Below are 25,656 nucleotides of genomic sequence, written 5' to 3'. Positions count from 1 at the left end.
TCTGCTTGACACATGTTCTTTAGGACTTTGATGCACTTTGGATGGTGGTGGGAGAGAATTGATTTGTCTATTTTCCATTCGGTCTCATCATGATCGCTGATTCCTTGCGCGGGGCCCAACGGAGCGGAGTACACGGCGGCAGGTAGCGTTGGCCCCACCAGCTCATAACGTTTGACGTAACTAATTCTTTTTATTATCTCACAAATGCAATAAAAAATTGCTTGGCGCGCGATCTGTCGGGTGCGGGGGTCCCACGTAAAGCAGGTGATTTCTTACGCGGCGGCCCCCACGTGCCCCGGCTTCTACGGGCCGGCGCGGGGGAGGAGGGAGGGAGGGTTAGACTGGCCCCCACCTGCGCGGGGTCCACGCGCTTCCGCCCCCCGGTCCCCTCGTCACCTCCGAGTAGACTCCACCATCGAAGAACCGCTGCACCGATTCCGGTGGAAGATTGCTTCACGTGGTGGAATGGATCCATCCCAAGTGGTTTGAGATCTTCTTCTTCTTCTTCTTCTTCTTCTTCTTCTCCTCGAGTTCTTTTGACCGTCAGACCGGCTGGTGAATCTCCAACCAATACCTGTTCTTCTTAAACTGCAGTCCGCATGCAGCCCACCGAACTCCACCTATACTCATCTCCCGGACAAAAGACTTCTCCCCGTAATCTGCGGCGTTTGATTTCATCCCTCCAAATCTTCTCCATCCGCCGTGATTCATGGCCTGGTGGCCCAGATCAGGCAACCAAATGTTCTTCGTCATGCTTCGGAGTCTTCTTCTCCGCTCTGTCACCTCTCCTGATCTTAAACCTATTGTTTGACGATGTCATCGCCACAAATTTAGATCAAGGAAAAACCCCAATGGTTTGTCGGTGCGGTGACACCACTAGGACAGCTCCATACGTAGCAGTAAACATCACATAGGCAAGCTTCTTGCTGCCTTGACTGGTTTGGTGAAAGGGCTCATCAGAGAAGAAGGTAACCAAATATTTCACATCCTTGACTGCATGCAAGACCACAGACAGCACTGTCATTCCTTGAAAGGTGCATAGAACTTGGTTGCTGTGGCCCATCAGAAAGGCAACTGCAACTGCAATCTTCTGCCAGCCTTCTGATCTTTCTATCTACTTCATCAAACAATGGGTGGTTTCATTTGCTTGTCCCTCCCCTTCCTCCTCCTTTTCCCTTTCCCGCTGTTCTTTGGCAGATGCCTGCAACGTCAAGGTTTGAGGGCGCCATGCTCCATGCAGAAAAAGACAGCAACATACGACAGCTACCACATTGTTTAGGCCCTCCTAACTCGAGACAAGGAACCCGTATGTTACCGTGTTGCAAGGGTTTGTGAGACCACAAGAACAATCAAGATGAAGGTTCAGTTAGCACAGCTTCTTCATCTGTCTCTGTGCATGGTTACAGTACTCATGGAGACATCACCAAGTCACAGTCTGGGCCTCCTCCTGTCAGCCTAATATAGTTTGGATTAGGCTTCACTCTTCCTCTTCTAATCCGTTTTAACTCAGCATTTACAATGTATATATCCACAAATCATGGAAGAAATTATCGATAAGAACTCAATTGAAACAATATAATTTTATATTTCTTTTTATGCTATGTCTTTAATTCATAGCATTTATTGTAAGTACTTGTGAAGTATTGACACTTTATATTAATACCTAATAAAATTATCCATATAATAAAATTTGTCTAAAAAGATGAATTTTAATCGTATTAATTTAATATTCAATTTAGCTTCGATTCGATCGAAAGCAAGGGAAGGATTTCGACTAATCATAAGATATAAATTAGGGAAAACACAAAAATAAACATTCGAAAAATAGAATGACAAATCACGAGATCACGTGCCACGCATGCCGTTGACAACGACGAATGCCACCGGGTGGGGTTGTAGATGGAATCTAACCGCAACCAATCCTAGATTTGTTCTTACGCCAGATCGAATCATTCGTCGACGCGTGTGTGGGAGGTTGTCTTCGCCACCGAGTCCGGCAACTGGCTTGATCCATTGTATTTTGACCGAACCGCCCATGAGTCTCAATTATTATTATCTTAATGTCCAGCTTTACCGATCAGATCGGTCAATTTGAAATGGCAATTTGGGTAATTGTGTGGTTGTGTGGGTTGTATGCTTCGTTTAACGCCCGCCGCAATTTGTCGACCGCTTTAGCGCCGCCTATCCCTGGGCGTTTGGCACTCGGTCGCCGACTCCTCTGTCTCCCTCTCATTGGATTCAGGTGATTCGCACGTCGGAGCGCAAAGTTAAGGGAAAGAGCAACTGGATGGGAGAGATTTTACGGCCAATCGAGGTGATGGCCGTGGGAATTATTCTGTTCGCTCTCTGATTTGGGCTAGGGTTTCGACGTGCGGCGTAAAGCCCCTTCTGCTGAGCTTTTTCTTCAGTTGATTGATAGCAGGGTTTGTTGATCTTTCGCTTCGATATCTGGGATGGATTAGGTGGGGCGGCTGGTGAATTGCTTCGTGGGTGACTTGGAATTGGCGTTTCGAGGCTGTTTTAGGAGGGGGAAAAACGGATTTTTATTGTGTCCTAAGATTTGACTGCTAGGTGCAAATATGGTATGGAAATGTGAACCGATAAGTTCTGGATGTTGGATTGGTCGTGCCAAGAGAGTTGTGGTTGCAGCGTTGTATCGCTTTTCTTGTGTGGGGATTGGCTTCTGACTTTTGGATCTATTCTTTTGTTTCTTGTTTCAAGCTAGAAAGACGAATCAAGCTACTTGAAGGAAAAAGATCGGTTCTTTGGTGGAACAGGGCGGCTAAGGGTTGACCCTTGTGCAAGAACTGAAAGGAAGTTGATGACCCTTGAGTCTCAGTCAGACTCGTATGGATGGTTTACCGCCCACGGGTAATGGAGGGAATGCGAGCCAGATTAAAGATGATCTATCTGCCCTGTCGGAGCTCATGGATTTTGATGGTTTTACTGAAGCCTGGAGCCCGACGATTGCAGACCAGATCTTTTCTATCTTAAACTTTTCAGATGCTCAGCAAACGCCTGCTACTTGGGCTTCCTTCATGTCACCGAGTAGTATTGCAGCACAAGGTACGAAAGCTGTTCCTGGAGACACTAATGACGACCGCAAGGAGAACATGGCTTCACAAAAAGCTGATTTGTCACTGGGGCTTAGGAATTCCTATTGCCGTAGTTACCTTGCTTCTGATGACATATCCAGTGAAGTGATCTCAACTGTCAGTAGACCTTTTGGAGGTGTGTCTCTTACAGAAAGAATGCTCAAGGCATTGCTCTTGTTTAAGGAATCATCATGTAGTGGAATTCTTGCCCAGGTCTGGATGCCCACTGTGCAGGGTGATCAGTATGTATTAAGTACATCTGACCAGCCTTTTCTCCTAGACAAAAATCTTGCTGGTTACCGGGAAGTTTCAAGGAATTTTATTTTTTATCTGAAGGAAGCACCTGGCATGTTCACCGGGCTTCCTGGGCGTGTATTTGTATCCAGGACGCCAGAGTGGACCTCAAATGTCACCTATTACAAAAAAAATGAGTACATGAGAGTGGACGATGCGGTTAATCATCAAGTTCGTGGATCTCTTGCCATGCCTGTGCTTGATCCTTGTGAAGGTTCCTGTTGTGCGGTGCTTGAGCTTGTTACAACAGTGGCTAAGCCCAACTTCAATACGGAGATGGAAAACATTTGCAATGCTTTGCAGGTCAGTGCTTGCATGACATTCGGTACCTTGTGACACTTTCGTTTCAATATTGATTGAGTCAATGACATTTGGTTCATGTGCTACTGCTTCTGTCTGAATGTTGTTCTTTGGCATCTTATTCTGATCCTTGCTCGAAAATAGGCAGACATTCAAGCTTATATTTAAATAAGAATCGGTGTTTGTCTTTTTAGTTTATATTATGGATGTTCCCCCTGTCAATGATAAATAATCGTCAGTGGCAGTTTGACTGCCTACTTCTTATCTGTTGCCCATCATGCATCCTATGTATATTTTTATCTGTTGGTGATGGCAGATCTTTGACAGCATATACTTATCTTGGTTCGGTAAAGACCAAGGAAATCATGGAAGCTATTCTTATAACTTTTCATACCTGAAGGCTACTATTTCTGTTGCTTTTGCAGGTTGTGGATTTGACGACCATCAAAACCCAGACTCGTCAACAGGTAGTGATAAATTCTGTCACAACTATGTTTATATTAAGATGGGAGTGAACCTTTCGAATGAGTTTTAAGAAAAAAGGTTCTTGATTTTTTTTGCAGAACCTCACAAAGAGTCAGATGTCTGCATTTTCAGAAATACTCGATGTTCTGAGAGCTGTTTGTCATGGCCACATGTTGCCTTTGGCACTAACATGGGTACCCCTTTGGTATGACGATGGTTTGAATGACTCTAGAAAATATGATATTGGGGACATGAAGTCAACTTCAGGAAGACATATCCTTTGCATCCAGGAATCCGCTTGCTATGTTAATGACACACAAATGCAAGGTTTTCTTCATGCATGTGCTGAGCATCACCTTGAGAAAGGACAAGGCATTGCTGGAAAAGCACTTCAATCAAATCATCCATTCTTCTTCCCTGATGTAAAAGTATATGATATATGTGAATATCCACTTGCACACCATGCTCGGAAGTTTAGTCTCCGTGCTGCAGTTGCAATCCGGCTGAGGAGCATATACACCAGAAATGATGATTACGTACTTGAGTTCTTTTTACCAATAAATTGTATAGGCAGTGAAGAGCAACAGCTCTTGTTAAATAACCTCTCAAATACTCTACAGAGAATTTGTAGGAGCTTGAGAACTGTCTCAAATGCTGAAATAGCTGGAGCAGAGATCAGTAGAGCAGGCATTCATAAAGAAACAGATTTAGGTTCCTCATCAACTGATTTCTCAATGAAGCATTCTCAATTAATGGACAGCGATAATGAAACAACATCTGAGATGCCTTTGGAGTCTCGGAATATTGGTTCTCATGAACAAAGTGGAGATGCTAATCATGATCAGGTGCTTGTCTTGGCTTTAACCTTCTTCCTGTGTCATGCTTCAAAGATTATTGCTCTAGAACTGAAAATGTCAATTCGTCTTCTTGATTGATTGCCAAGAAGTTGAACGTCCTGAAGTCCTTTTTATAGGGTGCCCTATGGCTCAATACTTTATAAGTAAACCTTCAAACACCTGTTAGGTGTTAATGAAGCCCTTTTATTTGGATGGAGTATATTGTAGAATGTTTAGGTTTATTATCACTTACAATTATTCACAACTTAATATCACCAATTTTTGCATTCACATATGTTACATAATTTGCTACTCAGAGTCTTCCATATACAGATAGGCCGAATGCTAGATCTTTCAGGTTCAAAATGTTGCATTATGTGTTAAATAACATGACTTTTGTTTGTGTTGAGTAACATGATATCTGATTGGTTTTCCTTATCATGCTCTTTTTATGTTGGATTTCCCTCTTAAAGTCTTCCTATCCAGGAATAAAAAGGGTGCATGCTCCCACAAATAAGTGCATGCTCCCACCAATGTGGCAGGGTCTGGGGAAGGCAATGTATGCAGCATTAAATATAAAGAGGTTGTATTCGTGACTCGAACACTAGTATCCTTGGTCTTTTCCTATTAAAGAATATCACTGTTAAAAAAAAAAATCAGATTCTGCAATGTTCACTTCTACTGAGATCCACAGATCACTATTAAAAAAATCTGATTCTGTGATATCACTGTTAAGCGATCAGAAGATCCCTTATTCAACTCAAAACACCAGATCTAACAATAGAAATAGCAGCATACTGGTAGAAACCTGGTGCACCGAGCTATTCTTTTCTCAAATTTTTTGAAAAAAAAATTTCATAAGATATGTGGGGAAGATAGTTTAGCACATTTTAAAAATTTTTTTCCAATTCTCCTTCATTTTCATTATTTATATTTTTTGAATTCTGATAGAAGATCATCTTTGGCTGATATTTGATATTCTGTTTTTTGTCAACCAAATTTTATTGATGTTTACTGGGTGGATATAATTAGTTTTTTTTGTATTTCAATAAGGGCAATTGGAATATTTCTCATTCACTTTGTTGCAAATTCTTTTATATGGTTTTACTAAACACAAATATGTGTTCCAACTTATCCAGTTAAATTCTGGCTCTATGAAACATGTGGAGAAAAAACACACTGCTGCTGAGAAGAATATTAACTTGAGTCTTCTTCAGCGATACTTTTCTGGAAGTCTCAAGGATGCTGCAAGGAGCATTGGAGGTAAGCCCTGTTTTTCTACCCGTTTTGATGTGGTAACAGTTTATCTTTTTCAAGGAAAGAATGCCCTTATCTTAGATATTATAACATGTGATAGTGATATTGCTTCTCCTTCCTCAGTTGATTTGTGTGTAATTGTTTAGATAATTAGAATTATTTTACCTAGAGGCACTAGTTAATAAATTATAAACTCTTGCTCCGTTTAGATATTTTAAAAACATGTGATAACTGTCGCAGTTTGTCCAACAACATTGAAAAAGATATGCAGACAGCATGGGATTTCAAGATGGCCATCTCGCAAGATAAATAAGGTCCATCGTTCATTGCAGAAGATCCAAAATGTGATAAATTCTGTGCATGGAGTGGAGGGAGCACTAAAATATGATCCTTCTACTGGGTGCATTGTCACAGCAGTCTCCTCTCCAGAAAAGTCAACATTGGTAACATTAGACCCAAAAGGTCAAGACCTTATGCCGACCTCTTCCTTTCGGCAGATTGAAACAGAACAAACTCTTGGGAAAATTGAATCAGATTGCTCTTCTGTTGACAGACGCCAAATAGGTACCACAGGCCAGTTAAAATGTGAAACAGATGAACTTGGTGTCATTTCAAATGATTGTGGCAGAGAATTCAACTTTATTTCTGCTGATGGATGCCTGTTCCCATATGCTAATGCTCAAAGCATGCACAAACTGCCATTGTATTCTAAAGGTATTTCCAACAGTTCATGTCTTTTAAAAGGAGCAGGATGCCACCAAGGCGGCAAAGATGACGTAAGTTTGGTGAGTCATGAGTGCCAGAACGTGTCAACACGCTCGAGTTTGGCAGCACCGGATAAATTGACAAGCCCTCTTTCTTCTAGTATGACAGACTCTTCCAGTGGCAGTGCATCAAGCCACTCAAGTTTCAAGAAGAGTCAGAGATTACTCTCTCAAACTGGCCCATGTGTAACAGTGAAGGCTACCTACAATGGTGACACTGTTCGATTCAAGTTCTTTCCATCTTTGGGGAGCCACCACTTGTTTGAGGAAATTGGAAAGAGACTGAAATTGCTGGTAGGAACATTCCGGCTTAAGTATAGGGATGATGAGGACGATTGGGTCATTTTGGCGAATGACTCTGACCTTGAGGAGTGCATTGATGCACTACAAAATATTGTATCACGGAGCATAAAGCTTCAAGTCTATGATGTACCATGTAACATTGGCAGTTCATCCAGTAGTAACTACCTAAAGACTTGAGGCCTTCGATTTAGGAATTTGTTGGGCACATTATTCAGACAGCAAGTAATCAAGCATATGTTGGAGGAGACAATCTGTACATCATATTAGCGTGTATACATACATATCTTAGATGTAATGTAAGTATGAATGATTTTGGTTAATGAAGTCCCTAAGGGACTCCTCTTGTACCTAGTGACTATTTTTTGTTTAATATAAATGACTAACCATTCAGGAAGTACTTGAATGCAACCTTAGTGTATTTTCCATCTCATGCCTGTTTCTAGCTCCTTTTGTGTGTGACGATGTGTGTCTGAAATCTTGGTAAATAAAATGTCAAAAACCAACTGAAAACTTGTGTTTACATGGACTAATACATTTAGGTAAATGACATCATTAGAGTAGATGGTGCTTGCAGGTTTGAATTTCAGTCGTAACATATATAGATATGCATTACAGTCGTTGGCTCCAGAATGACAAAAAAAAATCCAAGGAAAGCGATGAAAGATGACACCACAGATTGTACAAGCTTTTAGTGGTATCTTGGAGTATACTTATATAATCTGTTTATGCTTGTTCAGAAATAGAAGGATTGCTGGTTATATGATTTGTTAAGACCTTATATGACAACCTGATTACATGGCACTCGAAGAACAATGCACGTTACTTGCTCTTCCTGGAGATCTGTTTTCTCTATTTGCTTATGCTTTGTGTCATGTAATCATGGCTTGATGGACCTTGTTTGAATATTTGATCTTGATGTTTGGACACTGGAAGAGTGTTAGATCTCCTTCCTCAGGTACTGGGATCATATTACTAAAGTGATATCTTATTATGACCATTAAACTATGTTTATTTGTGATGTTACTCATTGCAAGGTTAATGTAAAGTTTTACTCCCGATAAATGTAAAGTTAATCCGCGGCAGCCACAAACAGCATTTCAACTTTGAGGTTTATCACATAATTTCTATGAGGATGCTGCAGTTTACTATAACAGACTTGCTATATCTTTGGATTATTATTAGGCATGGAATTGTACTGCAGAAGACTCACTAATTATAATTTTGTATTAGCTCAGAGATGTGCTCCTTCATATGTTTCTGCAGTGTTGCCAGTCTCTAGGCATTTAATTTTTGTGTGGTTGTTATTGAGCAATCATTTAAGCATTCATTGAATATGTTTCCAAGTGGTGAAGCATTCATGTCACTGTGAGATGAGAAGAGGAAAATGAGACTTATCAAGTCTTGATGGTGTGGATGATGAGAAGATAAGGCTGAGAAGCAGACAATGAGGGCAACCATTAAATCAGAATGCAGAGGTAGAAGAAGATCTGCAACATTCTGTGACTCATACACTTGAATACCTTGTAAGAAACAGAACAGAACCTACTCAATACTCATCTTGCATCTCCTTTATCAAGTTGGTTTTGGCTTTGAAGCCAGAAAGTGAGTTGACAATGCACTGACTTCTGCTTCCATATTGCAGGTCATGGCAGCATGAGATCACCAGGAGTGGGAGGTGCAGTGGAGGCACAAAGAGTTCCTGTTTGCACCCTGCTGCCAAGTAACTCCTAAACTTAGCATACATGAACAAAGTCATCTCAAGGAATAAACTTTGTGAAGCTATAACAACAAAAAATTGGTCTTCTCATGTACTAAAAGATGAAAGTGAAAGGCAAATGTCAGTGCCTCCAAAAAATATTTTAGAGTTTCTTGGTCCAAAAGTATGACACTAATAAATGTGTTGGTAGACTAATACAGTGTAAACATCTTTAAGAAAACATACTTCCCAAACATAAGATATAAACAGAGCAATCAAGGCTTCACTTAACTAATGGTAGACAAACATCATTAAGAAACCAGGAATAAATTCCTTACTCAACTTGAAACATTCTGCCATCCTGTATCCAAGATGCCACTGCAATTCTTGTCAGCCTTTGAATGATTCTACTTTGAAGATTAAAGAGCATTCCAAGATCTTAATTGTCATAAAGCAGCCATGTTCAGCAATCATGCCCTCTTTCACCCTTTCCCCACTTTTTTCAGCCTTAAAAGCATTAGACTCAAAAGCTAAATCCTGAAACCATCCCACCTGGAGTTATTATTGTTTCTGGCATATATATATATTCATGTAGACAGTGTGTAGCAGTACCTGGCCTTATGATGCATTCCACCTCTCCATCTTCCCATCCATGGCAATGAAGAAGAAGAAGAGCATGGCTTCCATGATATCCTTCATTTCTCTTTGTGTTTTACCATGGTGGTCTAATTTTCTTCATGAACTATATATATATATATATATATATATATATATATATATATGCCATGATACTATTGTGTGAATAGCGAGTGTTGGTTGGTGCCTTCAGGTCCAGTGAAGACATGGTCAGAAACACCTTTGTTTTATGCTATGATACTGTTGGCTGATCTTTCAGTGTTTGTGGCTACACCAACAACATTTGACCAAAATGGGGCCATTGAATTTGACCAAAATTAGATAAACAATAGCTGCAGTAGATCAAGGGGCTCAAAAAGCCCTGGTGACAGTGAAGGACTGTGCTGCTGTCTCAAGCTCAAAAAGAGGGTGAGGAGCATCAACCTTTTCCAGTGCAGTTCAGATTTATGTTCCAATCATAAGGTCCATCTTCTCTCCCTCATTCTAAGGAGCCCTGCCAAAGCAAAAGCATCCTGCAATAAAGAAAAAGGAAGAAGAAAGGAAAGGACCACATTGCCACTTCCACATCTGCTAACTAGTCCTCCGCAATTTGCTCCACTCTGTTCCCGGAATCAAACTCGAGAGCTCCTCATCCTCCCAACTCCCCCATGATTCTCTACTCATTGTTGATGCAAGAGAAGAACAACCCACAAAAAAGGCAAGCAAGAATCTCCATTCTTATCTTTCTTTTTCTTCGAGGCACACTTGTTTTGCATCGTGTGAGTTCACTGAAATTTTACTTGTGTTCATGAATTCAAGGTGTGTGTACTTCATTTCAACCTGCAACGGCTTTCATGATACACTGCATAGTTTTCCTGATACTTGGAGATGTACTGATCGATGGATGCTCACTTTCCAGAAAACCATGGTATGGAAGAGTGATGGAGGCCAAAATTCTATGGAAGCATGTGACGAATCCTCCAGCAGCGAAGTCTACCGGAATCCCAGCCAAGTCCAACAAGCAGAATCTAAGGAAATCCACCTCCCAAAAGGTAGCCTCTTCCTTCACTCGGGTCTGCCTCTGCGCTCCCATCTCCTCCTACAACGAGGTGTTCCGAGCAGAAGTCCCGCCGCGAAGAAGCTACAGTTGTACGAGGTCGAAATCCGTCGTGGCGTCGTCGGAAAGGACCGTAAGCACGAGGACTTCTGCCGAGGGACGAAGAGTGTTCCGGGGGAAGTCACTGACGGATGACGTGCTGATGAGAAGGTTTGTGGTGGAAGAGGAGGCGATGACGCAGCAGAGGAGGAGGAACCAGATGGAGTTCGTCAGGAAGAGGAATGCCATGAGAAGGAAAAAGATTGGGCCGAGTCCTCTCAGTAGGATGGCAATGGCCGAGGAAGAAGAGTAGTGATGGTTCTCAACCGTGTTGTTACACTCCTTCCTATCGGTCCTCACAAACATGAGAGGTCTTTTTTGTTTTGGTTTTGGTTTTGGCTACTCTTTCTCTCTCTGTGATAGGCATCAATTGGTAGGCATTCGCTGAACTCGAGGTTGAGTTCTTTCTCTTTTTCCTCGGAATGAATTTTTGTTTTGCAATGGGAGAAAAAAATCGAGTCATAAAATTATGAGAATAAAAAATATATTAAATTAAAATAAAATTATATATATCGATCATTCTCAGTTAGCTTTGACTTCGGGATCATAATTTAGTAGTTATAAATAAATTAGTAGTTAGTAGTTTTATTGTTCTTCAGACTTCAAATCTAATCTATAATGCCTTATTTCTATGCTGCATCATCATCATCATCATATAGGTAACAAAGTTTAGCTTTCATTCCTTATATCCTTAGAACACAGATATACACAGTGCACTATACGCTGCTGTCTTATGACCGACTGCAAGTTTCTATCATTCATCGTCTACAGGAAGCCAACTCCAGGCATGCGTAATGCCGTGTCAGAAGACGCCATTCTGGTACTCGGCTTGGCAGAACTCGCCGCCGAGATCGTCGCAGGCCTCGCCAGGGAACACACTGCAAACGTTGCATGGTGTGTTGTTAGATAGCTACCCACGTAGTATAACCGAGCAGTGAAATCTACGTGGCCTTGCAGCGAAGAGAAGAAAGGAAGTACGTTTTGGGATCGTTGTACTCGAGGTAGTCTCTGTCGATCTCCTCGGAGGCCGGTCTGCCACCGCTGCCGGCCGCTGCCGCGAGCTTCGCTTCCGGGAACATCCTGGCGTTGCATGCCTCGCCACCGAGTATCTCACACGCCTCCATGGGAAACACGCTGCAAACCCCAGCAGGGAAGATGTCATCAACAGTAGAGAGAGAGAGAGCGTACGTACGAGATGGAGGAGCTGTAGTCGATGGTGGAGGTTTCCGATGAGGTGACGGCGACAGCTCTGGGTTTGAGGAGCTGCTGCCTGCATCTTTGGAGGTGGTTTTGCTTCCTCTGGTGAGCATGAGATGGATGGAGTTTGCTATTTATACGAAGAGGAATGATGAGGATAAGGTTCTCTTTGGAACCCCTCACCACTTTGTAGATTTTTCTTCCTTTTTTTCTTGTAGAAATCTCATCTATAAAATTTTCATTGATTTCTTGTCTAACTATTTCGGATCATCCTTAGATATTTTGCTAGTTGGGTGGGAGTTGTCCATGTCATGCTCTTTGCCACTGCTTTGGTAGCCCATATTTTGGATGGTCAAAGGGACAGATGAACTAAAAAGACAATTCCTTCTGTAATAATTATATATATATATATTTGTAATGATTAAGGTTACTTTTTTCTGACCTGACCTGACCTGACCTGAGTAATAAAAGAAATTTTTGAGAAAAGAATATACATCATCATGAGTTGGGAAAAAGTCAAAACAAATACTTTTATTGAAAGAGAAAATGTTGCATTCACATCTTCAATTCTGTAAAATCAGGGAAAAAAAGGGATTTAATTGTGCTAATTACAGAAATTATTCTTTGATTATTATTCTCAGGCATGCACCTGAGAATAATAATGAGACTGGTTGACTTTTTATTTGTCAGACCAAACATTAATAACTTCTGATGTGGTGTCGGTAAGCCTGTCCGCAGCTTCTGCAACCATAAGCTGTGTTAGGCTTGCGGGAGATCAATAGATGAACTAGATTTAAGAACAGTTGATATTAGCGTGAATGGAAAATGGCGGTACAAGCGAAGGAAAAGGATGAGAAGAAGAACCTGTTGCTCTGCTGCATCTAAATTCTATCATGTTCTTATCCTAAAGGCCAGCATTCGTATTGCTGGATCCCACTGCCACGACTCCTGTGCCACTTCCGCAGCCCGACTTGATATCTGAATCTTCTGGTCTTTGCTCTGGAAGATTAGCTGCTCTTTGATCAGCTGCTTTATTGATGAGCTCGTCGATCTTTCGAAACTGATAAGGCCATCTTGAGTTGTACAGGAATTGACGAAGGTCAAATCTGTTATCTTCAGGTGAGTAGCTCTACAAGCATTGATATTAGGTTAAAATTAGTTATAGCTAGAAGATTTCTTCCACGAAGGAACAAAAAATCTAATGAAGAGGCTATGTGATGAAGAATAGGATTACCTCAGCATGATATGAGGGAGTCAACACTGTCATCTTATGCCGATTGATGGAGTAGTACTTGAAGAAGTGTTTTACTTTCTCTGCTACCTCTGATGGAGTTAATTTACCACACCACTTATGACACAGATTCTGCAAATATAAGCAGCATTCAATTGAGAAAAGCAATGTAGAGTGAAATGTGGTCTATATGTTAGTTGAAATACATAATAAGAAGAGATCTCAAGATCCACCATCCAAAGGTCTGAAAATTCACATTCAGAACCTGGAGTCAACCATAAGTTGGATTTTATTTGTCAGCAGTAGCAAACAAGGATAAATTGGTATGTGTGGGTTCCCATACCAGAAAAATAACTGTATGATACAGGGTCAGAAGGTGCATGCTTAGACTGGCCTATTTTTGATGCCAGTGAGCATAAACACCTTGAAAGTGAAAGCTGATTGAGAACTCACCACATGATGAGTTGTGTGTTGCCACCAAATACACAATGGCACAAACCCAACCAACCTCCCGGTTGCCATGAGTGTGTCCCATATAGTGCAATACCAGCCTAATTAAGCATATTAGTTCTGCTTGTGAATGGACATGCTTCGAACTCTTGTGATATGAATTGCATGAACTCAATTGAGCTCATTAGTGCGGGAACAAAGAACCAATCCGAACTTGATGTCTTTGCCATATAAACTTAATATAAAGTACAGAGATCACTCAAAATCCTTGCTCATCCATACTGCCATCCCCTATCTCTCTGTGACAAACAATTTTTTTTTTTCCTTGGTCTGTCCTGCAGCTCAGTACTGCAAGGAGGTCATAGGCCTGGAGTCGGATCTTATGTGAAACTTGATGTGCGGGAACAAAGAACCAATCCGAACTTGATGTCTTTGCCATATAAACTTAATATAAAGTACAGAGATCACTCAAAATCCTTGCTCATCCATACTGCCATCCCCTATCTCTCTGTGACAAACAATTTTTTTTTTTCCTTGGTCTGTCCTGCAGCTCAGTACTGCAAGGAGGTCATAGGCCTGGAGTCGGATCTTATGTGAAACTTGATGTGCGGGAACAAAGAACCAATCCGAACTTGATGTCTTTGCCATATAAACTTAATATAAAGTACAGAGATCACTCAAAATCCTTGCTCATCCATACTGCCATCCCCTATCTCTCTGTGACAAACATTTTTTTTTTTTCCTTGGTCTGTCCTGCAGCTCAGTACTGCAAGGAGGTCATAGGCCTGGAGTCGGATCTTATGTGAAACTCGACTGGTTTCGCACACTAGTACATGTTCAGACTTAAAACGCGTGTATATAACAAAACTATGTACAAGAGTACTACACAATCTTAATTATAAAATCTTTCTTACATCTGTTGTATATAAACACTGTTTCAAGTTTGAGAGAGCTCAATAAACATGAACAAAGCATAGGGTCCAGCAAGCTCACCTGAAACATAGACACAGGTCCACATCGGAAAATTTTCCTCAGCCTCCCATAAATCGATAATTCCTCATAAGTCATGCCCATGTCCACTTCATCCAACTGATTTACATAGATACCAAATCTTAGTTCCTCTATTTCATAGTTGCATTAAAATATAAATAATACACCATTAGATGAAGGATATGGAGACTACTCCACTAAGGAGGTAAGGAGCTACTTCATAATTGAAACTTGAAAGTATAAAATGTAAAACAAGATGAAGTAAGCAAAAATACCTGGTTATAGTCAGAACGGATAGGCTCGAGTTCTGCGGTTGGAGGTGCCGCTTCAACCTCTGCCAATGAAGGATAGTGAAGATGAATTGCAGCCCAACGTAGAAAAGACCGGAGATCTTGCTTGCTTACACTCCCAATCGGATTTATATCTGCTGAACTGCAGTCATACTTTTGGAGAATTTGCAGAAAAAATTGTCAGTAACAAGACACTTCTGTTCATTTGAAAATTATTAGCTTAATAAAATAAATCAAATACATCAAAAGCGACTAATCCAGTAGGATGTTCATAAGATGTTCATCAATGAGGAACTTAATGGCAAAAAGCATATATGCCTTTCCAGACTTTTGAAATGTGTCTTCAAGTTTAAGAAGGTATGGTTCAAGTTTAGGCCATGATCTTTTGATAATTAAACAAGGTCAACAGCCACAATATTTTAGTGAGCCAAGAAGTAGTAGCTTTCCAACAAGCAAAACAAAATTTTACCTTTGTCAAGTAACCACGTAAACCTTCATCCACATTTGAGCTGCCTAACACAAGAAAAAAGCCAGATTTGCTATGAACCCATGGCATAAGAGATGCTAGCATAAATGCGAGCACCATTCTAACTCGAGCTTGAATATTTTGCAGTGCTAGATTCTCTGTATTGGATCCTCCATCAACCTGTACATTCAGAAGGAAAAACAAAATTTTACAGTCAGTGATATTTATTTGCACAAATTTTCATTTTTGACATCATAAAATATATTGCACTATATTTAAATCATGGTATATTTTAAAATAGTAACCTAAAGATAATGTTACTGAAAACAGGAGAAAATGAGTTTAACATAATAATGCTTGGTAACAATCACAAGAATGACCTTGTAACGCAGACGCTTTCCTGTAAGAGTTTGAAACAAAGAAAGCAGTGCAGAAACAACACTATCAATATCTACATTTAGGTGCCATGAACCAATTTCATCTGCCAACCTCTTAGCACGAGATCTAGTTGCTTCAGAACTGCATGGTACCCCGACGAAAAGAATCAGCAGCTTAAATAAAAGAGTAACAAATTACTTGGATCAATATGAACGTAAAAAATATCAGTTTCAAGAAATCAATGGAAAAGGGGGTTCATTTGGACCATCATTCAAGTTGCTACTTGGAGGTGGGAAAAAGAGTGTATCCAATATATATCAGCAGAAAGAAGTGGTAAATTTTTTATGATTCTCTGCACAATATATATCAATATGAACGTAAAAAGTGTTTTTCGGATTATTTCCAGATAAATACCTGTTTTCAGTTCCCATATAGACAGTGTAGAATATTCGCTTGGCAAACTCCCTGCTGTCTGTTGGAAACTCACCATTCTTATACTGGCCAATTCTTAGGGCATCAGCTTTTACCTGGTCATCTCCATCTTCAATATCTGCAATGTTCTATCAATTGGCTAATCAAAATGCTGGTGCAGTTCTCAGTCAAACATTATCTTGAATCTTGATTAATGCATTAATTGGAACAAGGATTTTCTTGCTATAGCGTAAGGTATGTAGATACCCAACTAGCAAGTTACAGCTATAGCACACGTGCATGTGACCAAACTACATGTCATAGCACACAACAATCACATTGTAGTTTGTACCAAACCATACCACTCACGTTCATGGCCACATGACCAATAACTATGCACAGTGTGATTGTCATAATAAGGATTTGATAACAATCACATTGTGCCAAACCAAAAGGTAGCAACTATATTAACAGCCTGATTGTCATAATAAGGATTTGATACTTAAAGAAATCATTGAAATTCTAGCATAGAGTGCTACAGTTCAAACTCGGTGGTGTTCCAGTTGAAAGATTGCTTGTACTCAAGATATGGATTCCTAAAAAAATTCAAACTCACATTGGACACCAGAAAGACCTTGGCTGGATTAAGTGGCAAACATGATGACACTAAATATTTAGTACATTCCCTTTTTATTTCATAAAATATATTACCTATCTGAAGTATAGACATGAAATTCCTGCAATAACATTAACATCATAGAACCCACCTTTTATGACAAGTTGGCACATGCAACCAACAATGGCTGCAACAGCAGAACTATCAGCACCACCTGAAAGAGGAAGCAAAAAGCCAGATGCTCCACTTCTTCGTAGATAGTCCCATAACCAACAACTAGGACCTAAAGCAATCTCTTCCTCCGGACAATGATACCTAATCTGTATGTCAAGATATAATTTTTTGTAAACTTCACATAATGCAACTAAACCAATACATTAATAAAAAGCTACAAAACATTCAAAGAAGTTTACATTAATAAGAGGAGTTCTATAAATGTAAATAAATCTGCCAAAATGCACCATGGAGAGAGAGTTCAGATGGAATCCCTCCAAAAGCTTACATATGTACATACCTGATTATTGGAAGAATATGATGTCAAACAAACGTCATGACCTTTACAGATTTTGTTGGAAGCAGAAAAGTATATTTTTTCCAACTTCAGTGAGATACAAGTACTTAAAAAATAGAAACAACATCCATTCAAATAGATGGTCATCTTTTCTTTCTTATTTCTCTTTTCCTAATAGATATGTAAAATCATACTACAACATTGATAAACTTAAAATAGTTATCATCAGAATTTTGTCTTAAAAATGGAGCATACAATTTTAAAATATGTAATTAGTTTCATCCAACCATTAAAAGCTGTCCACCCAGGTCTCGAAAGAGCAACATACCTTGGTGTCAATACTTGCTTCTAAAGCATACATAGTTTCTTAGGAGAAAGAAGAATAAGTTTGTAACCAATTACATGTTTATCATTCTTTGCAAATGGTGGAACATTAAAAGACTTAAAACCATTAAAAACATAAACAATATAAAGGGACCTAACCTCTTATCATGCAAATTGTCTAGTATGGAATGACGAGCTGGCTTTTTCTAGAACTATCAAAATCTTTGCAGCTACTATGAAAGTGTTCTGTAAATACTGTAAACAAAATAACTATAACATGACAGAATTAAGCAAACATAGTGATAAATACAACTAGCCATAGCTCAATATTTACTTTCACCTCCAAGAAGAACACTAAATCAGATCATAAATATAAGTATCAATAAATTAAAAGGTTTCCAGATGATCAATACTTAATAAAGAGAAGCTAACCTCCACCGGACTACTTGGAACCATTCCTAGATTAAATGCTTGACAAAGTTTGTATGGTGCTCTAACTGAGGGAACATCTTCTTGGTGACTTGCTTGCTCTCTAAAACTACTTGTAGATCCCCGATAACTAGATACCTGTTTTTTACAAACAAGTTAAAATTTTAAAGTGGGAAAAAGGAAAGAACTACAACGAACAATATATATTTTCTAGTGCAATGTGAAACTAAAAGTGGATATGGTTCCATTTTTCAAGAATGGAACTAAGACAAACAATCTTCAGACCAATGTTAGCATCAAGAAAAAATATATATGATTGCTCTATATGTAGAGGTGAAAGTGTCCCAGATAATGTGTCTGATATTTCCAAATGAAAGTAATTATGGTTAAATAAATGTGTCTTCATGTGTTCATATTCATATTTAAAATTTACCGTCTGAATTCTTCTGGATATGAATACAAATATGTGTTCATATCAGTTATCTTTATTTAATTGGGTAAGTCCAAAATTGAGCTACCCAAATTGGACTCATAGATTTAGGCTAATCAGGTATATATTAAACATAAAAAAAATTTAAAGACATAATTTTATATTGTAGTTAAAAGGAATACAATTGAAGACTCAATTATATTTTCTACTCTTATTAGGAACGATGAATACTTGATTACATATAGAAACAATCATAACTATAAATTAATTAATTAGTCTTTTCTAACTATTGCAATATGTGGGAACATTCCATCTAATCTATGTTTAACAAAATCACCTATCAATAGGTTTCATGACCTCACAACGTCCATTCCACTCAACTGTCATAATACCTATCAATGTAAAATGTTAAATTTGACTATATTAGCAAGGAAAGATATTTGATTGATTTTTTTAGATGGTACATAACTTTTTCTCACAAGGATCAGATACCAGTCAATAAAGTAAGTAAAACCAGTCAATATCCAATTTACTATTATTTTTTCTAGTGATACAAGGTGCTGATACTATACCAATCAAATTCATTACTGAAACTGGAATTAGACAGATATATTTTTTTTGTTTTTATCATTCATTTTTTCTTGTCACATTTGCAACAAAGTTTACTTCTCCAATAAATACGATTAAGTAATCCAACATACTATCGTAATCATGTGTTGGTAACATATCAAATTCTACAAATTTTCACATCTATATCCACCTTAAATCTGATTGGAAGTTGCATCCATTTTATATCCAAAGCCATATCTATTCATACCAAATAATGTAATTACAAGGTTTAATATCAGACCAACAATGAGTTGGTGTCTGCTGATTAAAAATAAACACAGTTGTGGGCTTCCCTATATGCATTGTATATGTGTTCCATTTCCACCCCTATCTAAACCAAGGTTTTTAATTTCGATGTGTACCATCCAATACGGATGGTACATATCGGTCCGAGAGCCTCTCGACATGCGAACCGTCTATTAACGGGCGGTACCAAATTTTTGGCCCCATATCGGGCGGTAATGGTTGAAATTTTGGCAATTACCAACTTGTATTGGGCGGTAACTGTTGAAACCGGCCGTTACCAACTTATATCAGTTTTCAAACGGTTAATTTGACCGTTAGAGGCACCCTAAAGGATTTTTAAATCCTTTCTTTCCCCCTCTTTCAATTCATTTCACTCTTACACTATCTTAAACTCTCTCAAGCTCATTTTCACTCATAATCTCTCTCTTATTCTCATATTTTTACTCTTCTAAACTCAACAAACCAATGATTTATGGATTGGATCACATTACGAACCTTACACAATGCGACTCCTCAAAGTCCGAAAAAAAATATGGCACTATTCTTACCTAAATTACATTAGTTTTGTTAAAACTATACTAAATGTATATTTATTTCTAACTTAAAAACTCTATCCTAACTTTTTTTTTTTTTTCTATTTTCTAGGTATTTTCGGAGGGTTTTATGCTATTTTAGATATACCGCTCGGTACGCCTCAATACGTAACATACTGAGCAAGGCTCGATACGTTGGTATGGATTGAAATTGCGAACCTTGATCTAAACCTCTCAATTTCGTGCAACATTAAGATAAAAAATTCAATAACCTTGTTTTTGGTGCTAATGTGCCTAGAATATGCCATATATGTGTGTACACATAAAAATCCTTGTTTTAACCTCTTTGGATTTATTAAAATATTTGACACAAATTAGTCCATGAAACTCTAGCACCAATTTAGACTTAAAAGCCAAAAGCTACTAATGCTAAAACAAACAAAAGAAATGTGAATACAACTGGAACAAATGACCTACTGCATCCAGATCTACAATGGCAGTTGAAACTTCAACATCTTTCAAGGAAAATTGAGACCCCTGAGCAACAATGTCTCCGTTCACAGCAATGCAAGAACATCCATCTGTTAAGAGAACATGTTACAATGACAAGAAGGCTCTAATTCTGGCAGTTCTCTAGCAAAAGAAACCCAATCCGAAAACCAAGAAACACTACAAAATTTTTTTCCCAATACCATAAAACATACCATTATTTGCAATAAAGATGGCTCTTAGCTAGGACAAGAAATATGAAAAAACAAAGCAACTAAGTGTATTATTAGGTAAACCATTCTACATAGTTATACAAAAAAGATGCTTTATCGTATAAGAACACAGCCGGTGGAACATAAAAGCTTCAATTTTCAACCACTATGCAAAAAGAGCAAAAAAGTGCCATGAACCCCTTGGCAAAGATCTCATATCTATTTCTGCTTTACCATGTAAGAGTGAATGATAACAGTACCTGATAATACCGATACACAACCAGATTGGGTCATGGATCACAGTGTCATAATTACCAGAATCACCCTACCCTATGGGACTGCCATCAACGTTCAATGGCCATTTCACTCCCAATGATCATAAGATCCTGATTGCCAGATTTTTCATTCCAGTTCCACAAATGTTATTCAAGTTTGTTGACACATTGATTCAAGAAAAGCTAAAATGACAAAAAATACTTAGACAAGTACAAAAATATTAACTAGTTCAAAGGTTTCAAATCTTCTACCACCATTACTTATGGCCAAGTGAGATAAATTACCTAGCAAACCAAAATATCTTACTAATGAAGAAAGCAACTCAAGTGGTTCGGTACATGCCATGACCCAATCTAATGAACCAACTCCATCCTCACATACCATGAGCCAAGCTAAATGGCAAATCCACACAGGCAGTCTTACAAAGATCAGAATACTCCACATTCCAGGAAATTGTGCAATGGAATGAGTGGTTCAATCAGCATAATCGAGTGCCTCTAGAAACATTGTACTGACATTGAGTGTCCACAACTAATCCTGTCAAAGATAGTGGACCTTGTTTGATCAACAGTTATATTTTCACTTTTTCTTTTTGGTTTTCCTTTCTCTTCTTTTTCTTTCCAATCCCACTAGCTTGTGTAAGCATATTATGATGTTGGACTGTGTTGATAGCATGTAACATTCTATATATCCAGCTGACACAAGGCACAGAAAGCAAATGTTGATGCCAAAATCAGGTTAAAGATTATCACTATGTTCCATAAATATTTGAAACCACCATAACCAGTAGAGCATGACCAATGCAAAACTAAACTAACAATTACCAAGTTCAAAGAAAAAATAAATGACACACCATAGTAAAGGCGGCCGCCATCGCATCCTTGGTGATTACTGTACATGTAAACGCCTCCACAAAAACGGGTTGCATTTTTTATTGCATCCATTCGAAGATTAAGCTTTCTCAGCTGATGATGACTTCCACTGGCATTCGTAAAAATCTCAACGCCCTTTAATGCTAGTGCAATTCGAGGAGCATTAGCAGTAAAGAGCTCTTCACATGTTTCAGCAGCCACAGATCTGAAAAGAGGCGATAATACCAAAACAAGCAGTTTAGGAGTCACAGGCATCAATTATAAATTTGTAAAACTTTATAGCGACAGACAGAAAGCTTTAGAAGTTAAACGACTACAAAAACAGTCACCAATTCTAACAGAAAATACAGATAATTAATATAACCAGGATAAACAAACTAATTACTGATGAACTAACCATTTCTCCAATTTCTGGACTCAAGGAGTATGAGCAAAATTGTTCTATCTAATTGTCAACTCAAAGTGGGTAAGCTTCAGCTAAAATTGTAGATGATATTCCCCAGTAAAAGAGAGACCTCCACAGGAATATCTATGATGGAGGAAAATGATGGGGCAACAATAAAGTTTTGTAAAGTTTGTAAAAAATTGGAAGGAAAAGGTAATGAATAGCATCCAAAAATAGTTCTAATACCAATTTGGAAATGTTAATAGATTATAGAAGTGATTATACAAACATGGGCTATTTGCAAGCAACATTATGATGAAAAAACTGAAGAAACTTTAAGCAGAAAAAAGAATCACACAAACATGGATTATTCTTCACGGTTACCAAAGATTTAGCAAGTGGATAACATTGACCTTTGACATCTAATCAAAATCATGTGCACCAACAAGAAAAACAGAACACAAAAAGACTACAAAAGTACAAAGTATGCATCATGCTACATTACTAGAAATCATCATCGAGCTGCTTACGCATCTAAAAGCTGGATGTAACCATAGCCAAAGGGTGCTGAATGCTGTGATATGGACTCAGAGACATCTGTCGGGAGTTGGAATTCAATGAGCTTGTCTTTAAAAGTCCAAGCTGAGAACCATCGAAATTCCCTGTAATTTCCATCATTTGCAAGGGCCATCTTTGGGCGGATCATAAGTATCCTTCTATTCAAGCAGAAAACCTGGCAGTTATATCTTACACCTGCATGAATTATAGGCATACCTATACTACACAGTATATCCTCAGTCCAATCGCCTAAAAGAATATCCTTCAAGCATTCCCATCTGCAGCCAAAATGCTTAAACTCCATTAGTAAAAGGAAAATAGGGCTACTAATAATAGCATACTACTGCTCAAGGATTTAAATCTCAGTCCACGTCCGTTACTCATTTTGACAATTAGTTGAACCAATACAAGTACTAGTGTCCCAGGCAATATACCAAACAATATGGTCCAATACCAATCCTCAGTTGAAGCAATAGATACCGGTTCATACATATCAGTCCAAACAGTATTTGACATCTTGGTTCATACATACGATTTACAAATAAAGATGTTCTTATTGTCATCCCAATTTTTCAGCGCATTTTTCAGATGACATCTAGTGCTCACTATTAAAAAAATGTAATTAAAAATAAAAAATCTCATTATACAAAAGAAACTTACGCATGAGAAACAGTGTCTTGCTCCAGAAAATGATCTTCACAGCCATAACCAGTAACTTCAAGCTCTGGACCTATCCTAATTCTAGCACCCGCTTCTTTAGCCCTCGAGATTGAATCTTTGATATTCTGCAGATTGTTGTCAAAATCCATGGCCCATTGGTTTAGGTTACATGATGCCACCTTCAACAGCCTCATTGTCAAGTTCTATTTTTTGACCCTGACATTAAATCATAATAAGCTACTATCCAATGGAATATTAAAAAACTATTTGATAATTGTTTATATACATAAACAGTTCTTTTCCCATCCAAGATGGTTGATCATCATTTCATATTAAAGCAAAGAAGAAGAGCTAGAAAACATTAGACTTTCATCTTTATTGTGTATCAGCACTGATGTTTATCAAATTAAGGAAAATTCTTATCTTGAAAGCCGGATATAAACAACAAACTTAAGGACAAAAAAGTGCAAGATAAAACAACCTACAACTAAGCAGAAAAGCAAGCTATTTAGGTCCAGTTGAAATTTGTTATCAGTATATGATTCCCAGAATTTTGAACTTGCGGAAAATTCTTGCTTGTTCGCTAGATCAAAGTTTTACAGCTTATGAATTTTCTTGGACGATTGTGCTCAATTCCAAATTCGCAACTTGTAAACCGGAACTAAACACGGAAGCCAAACCCAAGAAAAGCGTAACGGAGTAACTACGATTACAACAGGAAAACAAGTTATTTAGGCCCTGTTGGAACTTGTTCTGCGAACAGGAATCCCAAAAGTTCTTCTTGACCGCGATTTTTTGCCTATTCTATGGATCGAAGGTGCAGGATATGAGTTTGTTTGGATCATTGTTCCCGATTGGGTATTTCCAAACATCACAAGCGGCAAGTAAGAGGAGAGGAGGAGGCTTACTTGAGGTGCGCTGGTAGTGAGCGACAGATCGAGAAATCGCGATAGCTCTAGAGAACCGATTAAAGAAAAGACTTTGACAGATCAATTCAGCTACGCAATGGCGATCGTAACCCTTGAGTTCTTGAAACCCTACTCCAATCTAACGCGGAAGGAGGCAGGACGTGGGATTCCTGGTGGAAATCGAAGAAGCAGGACCGCTCTTATCGAGCTTGGGATTCTCCACCGCATACGCTACGCCTCCACTCGTTTCTGATTCAGCCTTGGAGGGGTCGTCGACGTCCGCCCCGTCAAGAGGTGCCACAACGTTCGGTCGCAACGAGGAGTCACGAAATGGTGATCCGCACGGTGATTGGGTTCGTGACGATGCGATTCATCACCCGTCAATCCATACCATCCACGATTAACGAACGATTCGGGAGAGAGGAGAGATGACGATCCCTCTTGGGCGAATGGGAAACGACGGATGAAGCGACGGTGACCAAATTGATCGCGCGAGAAGAAAAGAGAAGGCGGCCGAATCGGCTCGTCATGAGTCTCCACGTTGACTTTAGAGAGTCCAAATCGAATTGTAGTCGTCTCGTTCTGTTGCAGGCATCTAACGCCGGTGAAGATAAGCAACCTCTGCGTCTCTCCTCATGCACGAGACCGGTCAAAGAAACAAAGTGCACCCTTTATGTGGGCCCCACAATTGTCTCCAATCACAGCACAGGTATCCGTAGAGTAGGTCAAGAAGGTAGGGAAAGTATCTTTTAGAGGAAGAAAGCATCACCGTTTATGTGGGACCCTCGTTTCAAGCAGTAGTCATTTGACACGTTGGTAACAGATCGTTGCGAAGAGGTGAGGCGGGGCCCAAGTCGGGATGCTGGGCGTTTCCGGGATGAAATCGACGGTGGAGATTCGCGGTCTCGTTGACCGGAGGAGAAATCCAACGGACGGATTATTGGTTTTATGTATTCTTCAACGGTGGAGGGGTTGGCTGACGGAACGCAACAGTTGATGTCAACTACAGGAGAAAAGAACGGGAGAGTTGTGGGAATCTCAAGATGGTCGACTGTCCGCCAAATCAAAGAGGAGATGAGTACGAAAAGGGGAATCGATGAGATAAAAAATACCCAATTTTGGATTTTGGTGGGATATGTTGTGGGAATAGATGAGAGTTGCCTCTTATTTTTCGCGTGCTTTCTCGTTACTCGTGGTGGTGTTTTCCGCGGTTGCGATGAAGTTTCCACTCCTTTTATCTCGTGCTTTACTGGAGCAGCGGAGTGGAATAGAGACACGCAGGGAACGAGAAAGTCTCGTCCTTTGAGCTCCACGTCCCCAATTTGGGATCTCTAGAGAGCAGAGAGAGGGTTTCTCATGGATTGCTGGTCACGGTCTGCCTCTTGGCCTCGGCATTCTTGGTTA

At 39.2% G+C, this 25,656-nt stretch overlaps 3 protein-coding genes across 3 annotated transcripts; 2 read left to right on the top strand and 1 right to left on the bottom strand.

The window, feature by feature from the left end:
* The first annotated feature begins 2,133 nt into the window (after positions 1–2,133).
* LOC135598513 (protein NLP2-like) lies at positions 2,134–7,708 on the top strand. Its single transcript, XM_065092394.1, has 5 exons — positions 2,134–3,692; positions 4,115–4,156; positions 4,253–4,999; positions 6,130–6,253; positions 6,488–7,708. The coding sequence occupies exons 1-5, from the start codon at positions 2,850–2,852 to the stop codon at positions 7,489–7,491; spliced, it is 2,760 nt and encodes a 919-aa protein (XP_064948466.1). The 5' UTR covers positions 2,134–2,849; the 3' UTR covers positions 7,492–7,708.
* Positions 7,709–10,566: 2,858 nt separating this feature from the next.
* Positions 10,567–11,034, top strand: LOC135611522 (uncharacterized). Its single transcript, XM_065107163.1, has one exon. The coding sequence runs from the start codon at positions 10,567–10,569 to the stop codon at positions 11,032–11,034; it is 468 nt and encodes a 155-aa protein (XP_064963235.1).
* Positions 11,035–12,483: 1,449 nt separating this feature from the next.
* Positions 12,484–24,761, bottom strand: LOC103972997 (glutamine-dependent NAD(+) synthetase). Its single transcript, XM_009387443.3, has 15 exons — positions 24,253–24,761; positions 23,345–23,560; positions 22,657–22,962; positions 21,723–21,946; positions 20,370–20,473; positions 18,078–18,212; positions 16,962–17,130; positions 16,198–16,333; positions 15,786–15,924; positions 15,409–15,585; positions 14,925–15,092; positions 14,653–14,748; positions 13,213–13,341; positions 12,843–13,107; positions 12,484–12,719 (listed from the first exon to the last, which is right to left on the bottom strand). The coding sequence occupies exons 2-14, from the start codon at positions 23,536–23,538 to the stop codon at positions 12,883–12,885; spliced, it is 2,202 nt and encodes a 733-aa protein (XP_009385718.1). The 5' UTR covers positions 23,539–23,560; positions 24,253–24,761; the 3' UTR covers positions 12,484–12,719; positions 12,843–12,882.
* Between the last annotated feature and the right edge of the window lie 895 nt (positions 24,762–25,656).

This window comes from Musa acuminata, chromosome BXJ1-2 (assembly GCF_036884655.1).
Source record: "Musa acuminata AAA Group cultivar baxijiao chromosome BXJ1-2, Cavendish_Baxijiao_AAA, whole genome shotgun sequence".
NCBI classification, from domain to species: Eukaryota; Viridiplantae; Streptophyta; class Magnoliopsida; order Zingiberales; family Musaceae; genus Musa; species Musa acuminata.
Note: the sequence above shows the minus strand (reverse complement) of the source record. Positions and strands in the feature narration are given on the sequence as shown.

Excerpts from the sequence above, each read along its gene's own strand:
- LOC135611522 (XM_065107163.1), top strand. The coding sequence starts at position 10,567 with ATGGAGGCCAAAATTCTATGGAAGCATGTGACGAATCCTCCAGCAGCG.
- LOC103972997 (XM_009387443.3), bottom strand. The coding sequence starts at position 23,538 with ATGAGGCTGTTGAAGGTGGCATCATGTAACCTAAACCAATGGGCCATG. Across the intron at positions 18,213-20,369 it reads CCATTGTAGATCTGGATGCA|GTATCTAGTTATCGGGGATC; the intron begins GTAGGTCATTTG and ends TGTAAAAAACAG. Across the intron at positions 16,334-16,961 it reads GTGCCAACTTGTCATAAAAG|ATATTGAAGATGGAGATGAC; the intron begins GTGGGTTCTATG and ends AGAACATTGCAG.
- LOC135598513 (XM_065092394.1), top strand. The coding sequence starts at position 2,850 with ATGGATGGTTTACCGCCCACGGGTAATGGAGGGAATGCGAGCCAGATT. Across the intron at positions 3,693-4,114 it reads ACATTTGCAATGCTTTGCAG|GTTGTGGATTTGACGACCAT; the intron begins GTCAGTGCTTGC and ends TTGCTTTTGCAG. Across the intron at positions 4,157-4,252 it reads AAACCCAGACTCGTCAACAG|AACCTCACAAAGAGTCAGAT; the intron begins GTAGTGATAAAT and ends TTTTTTTTGCAG.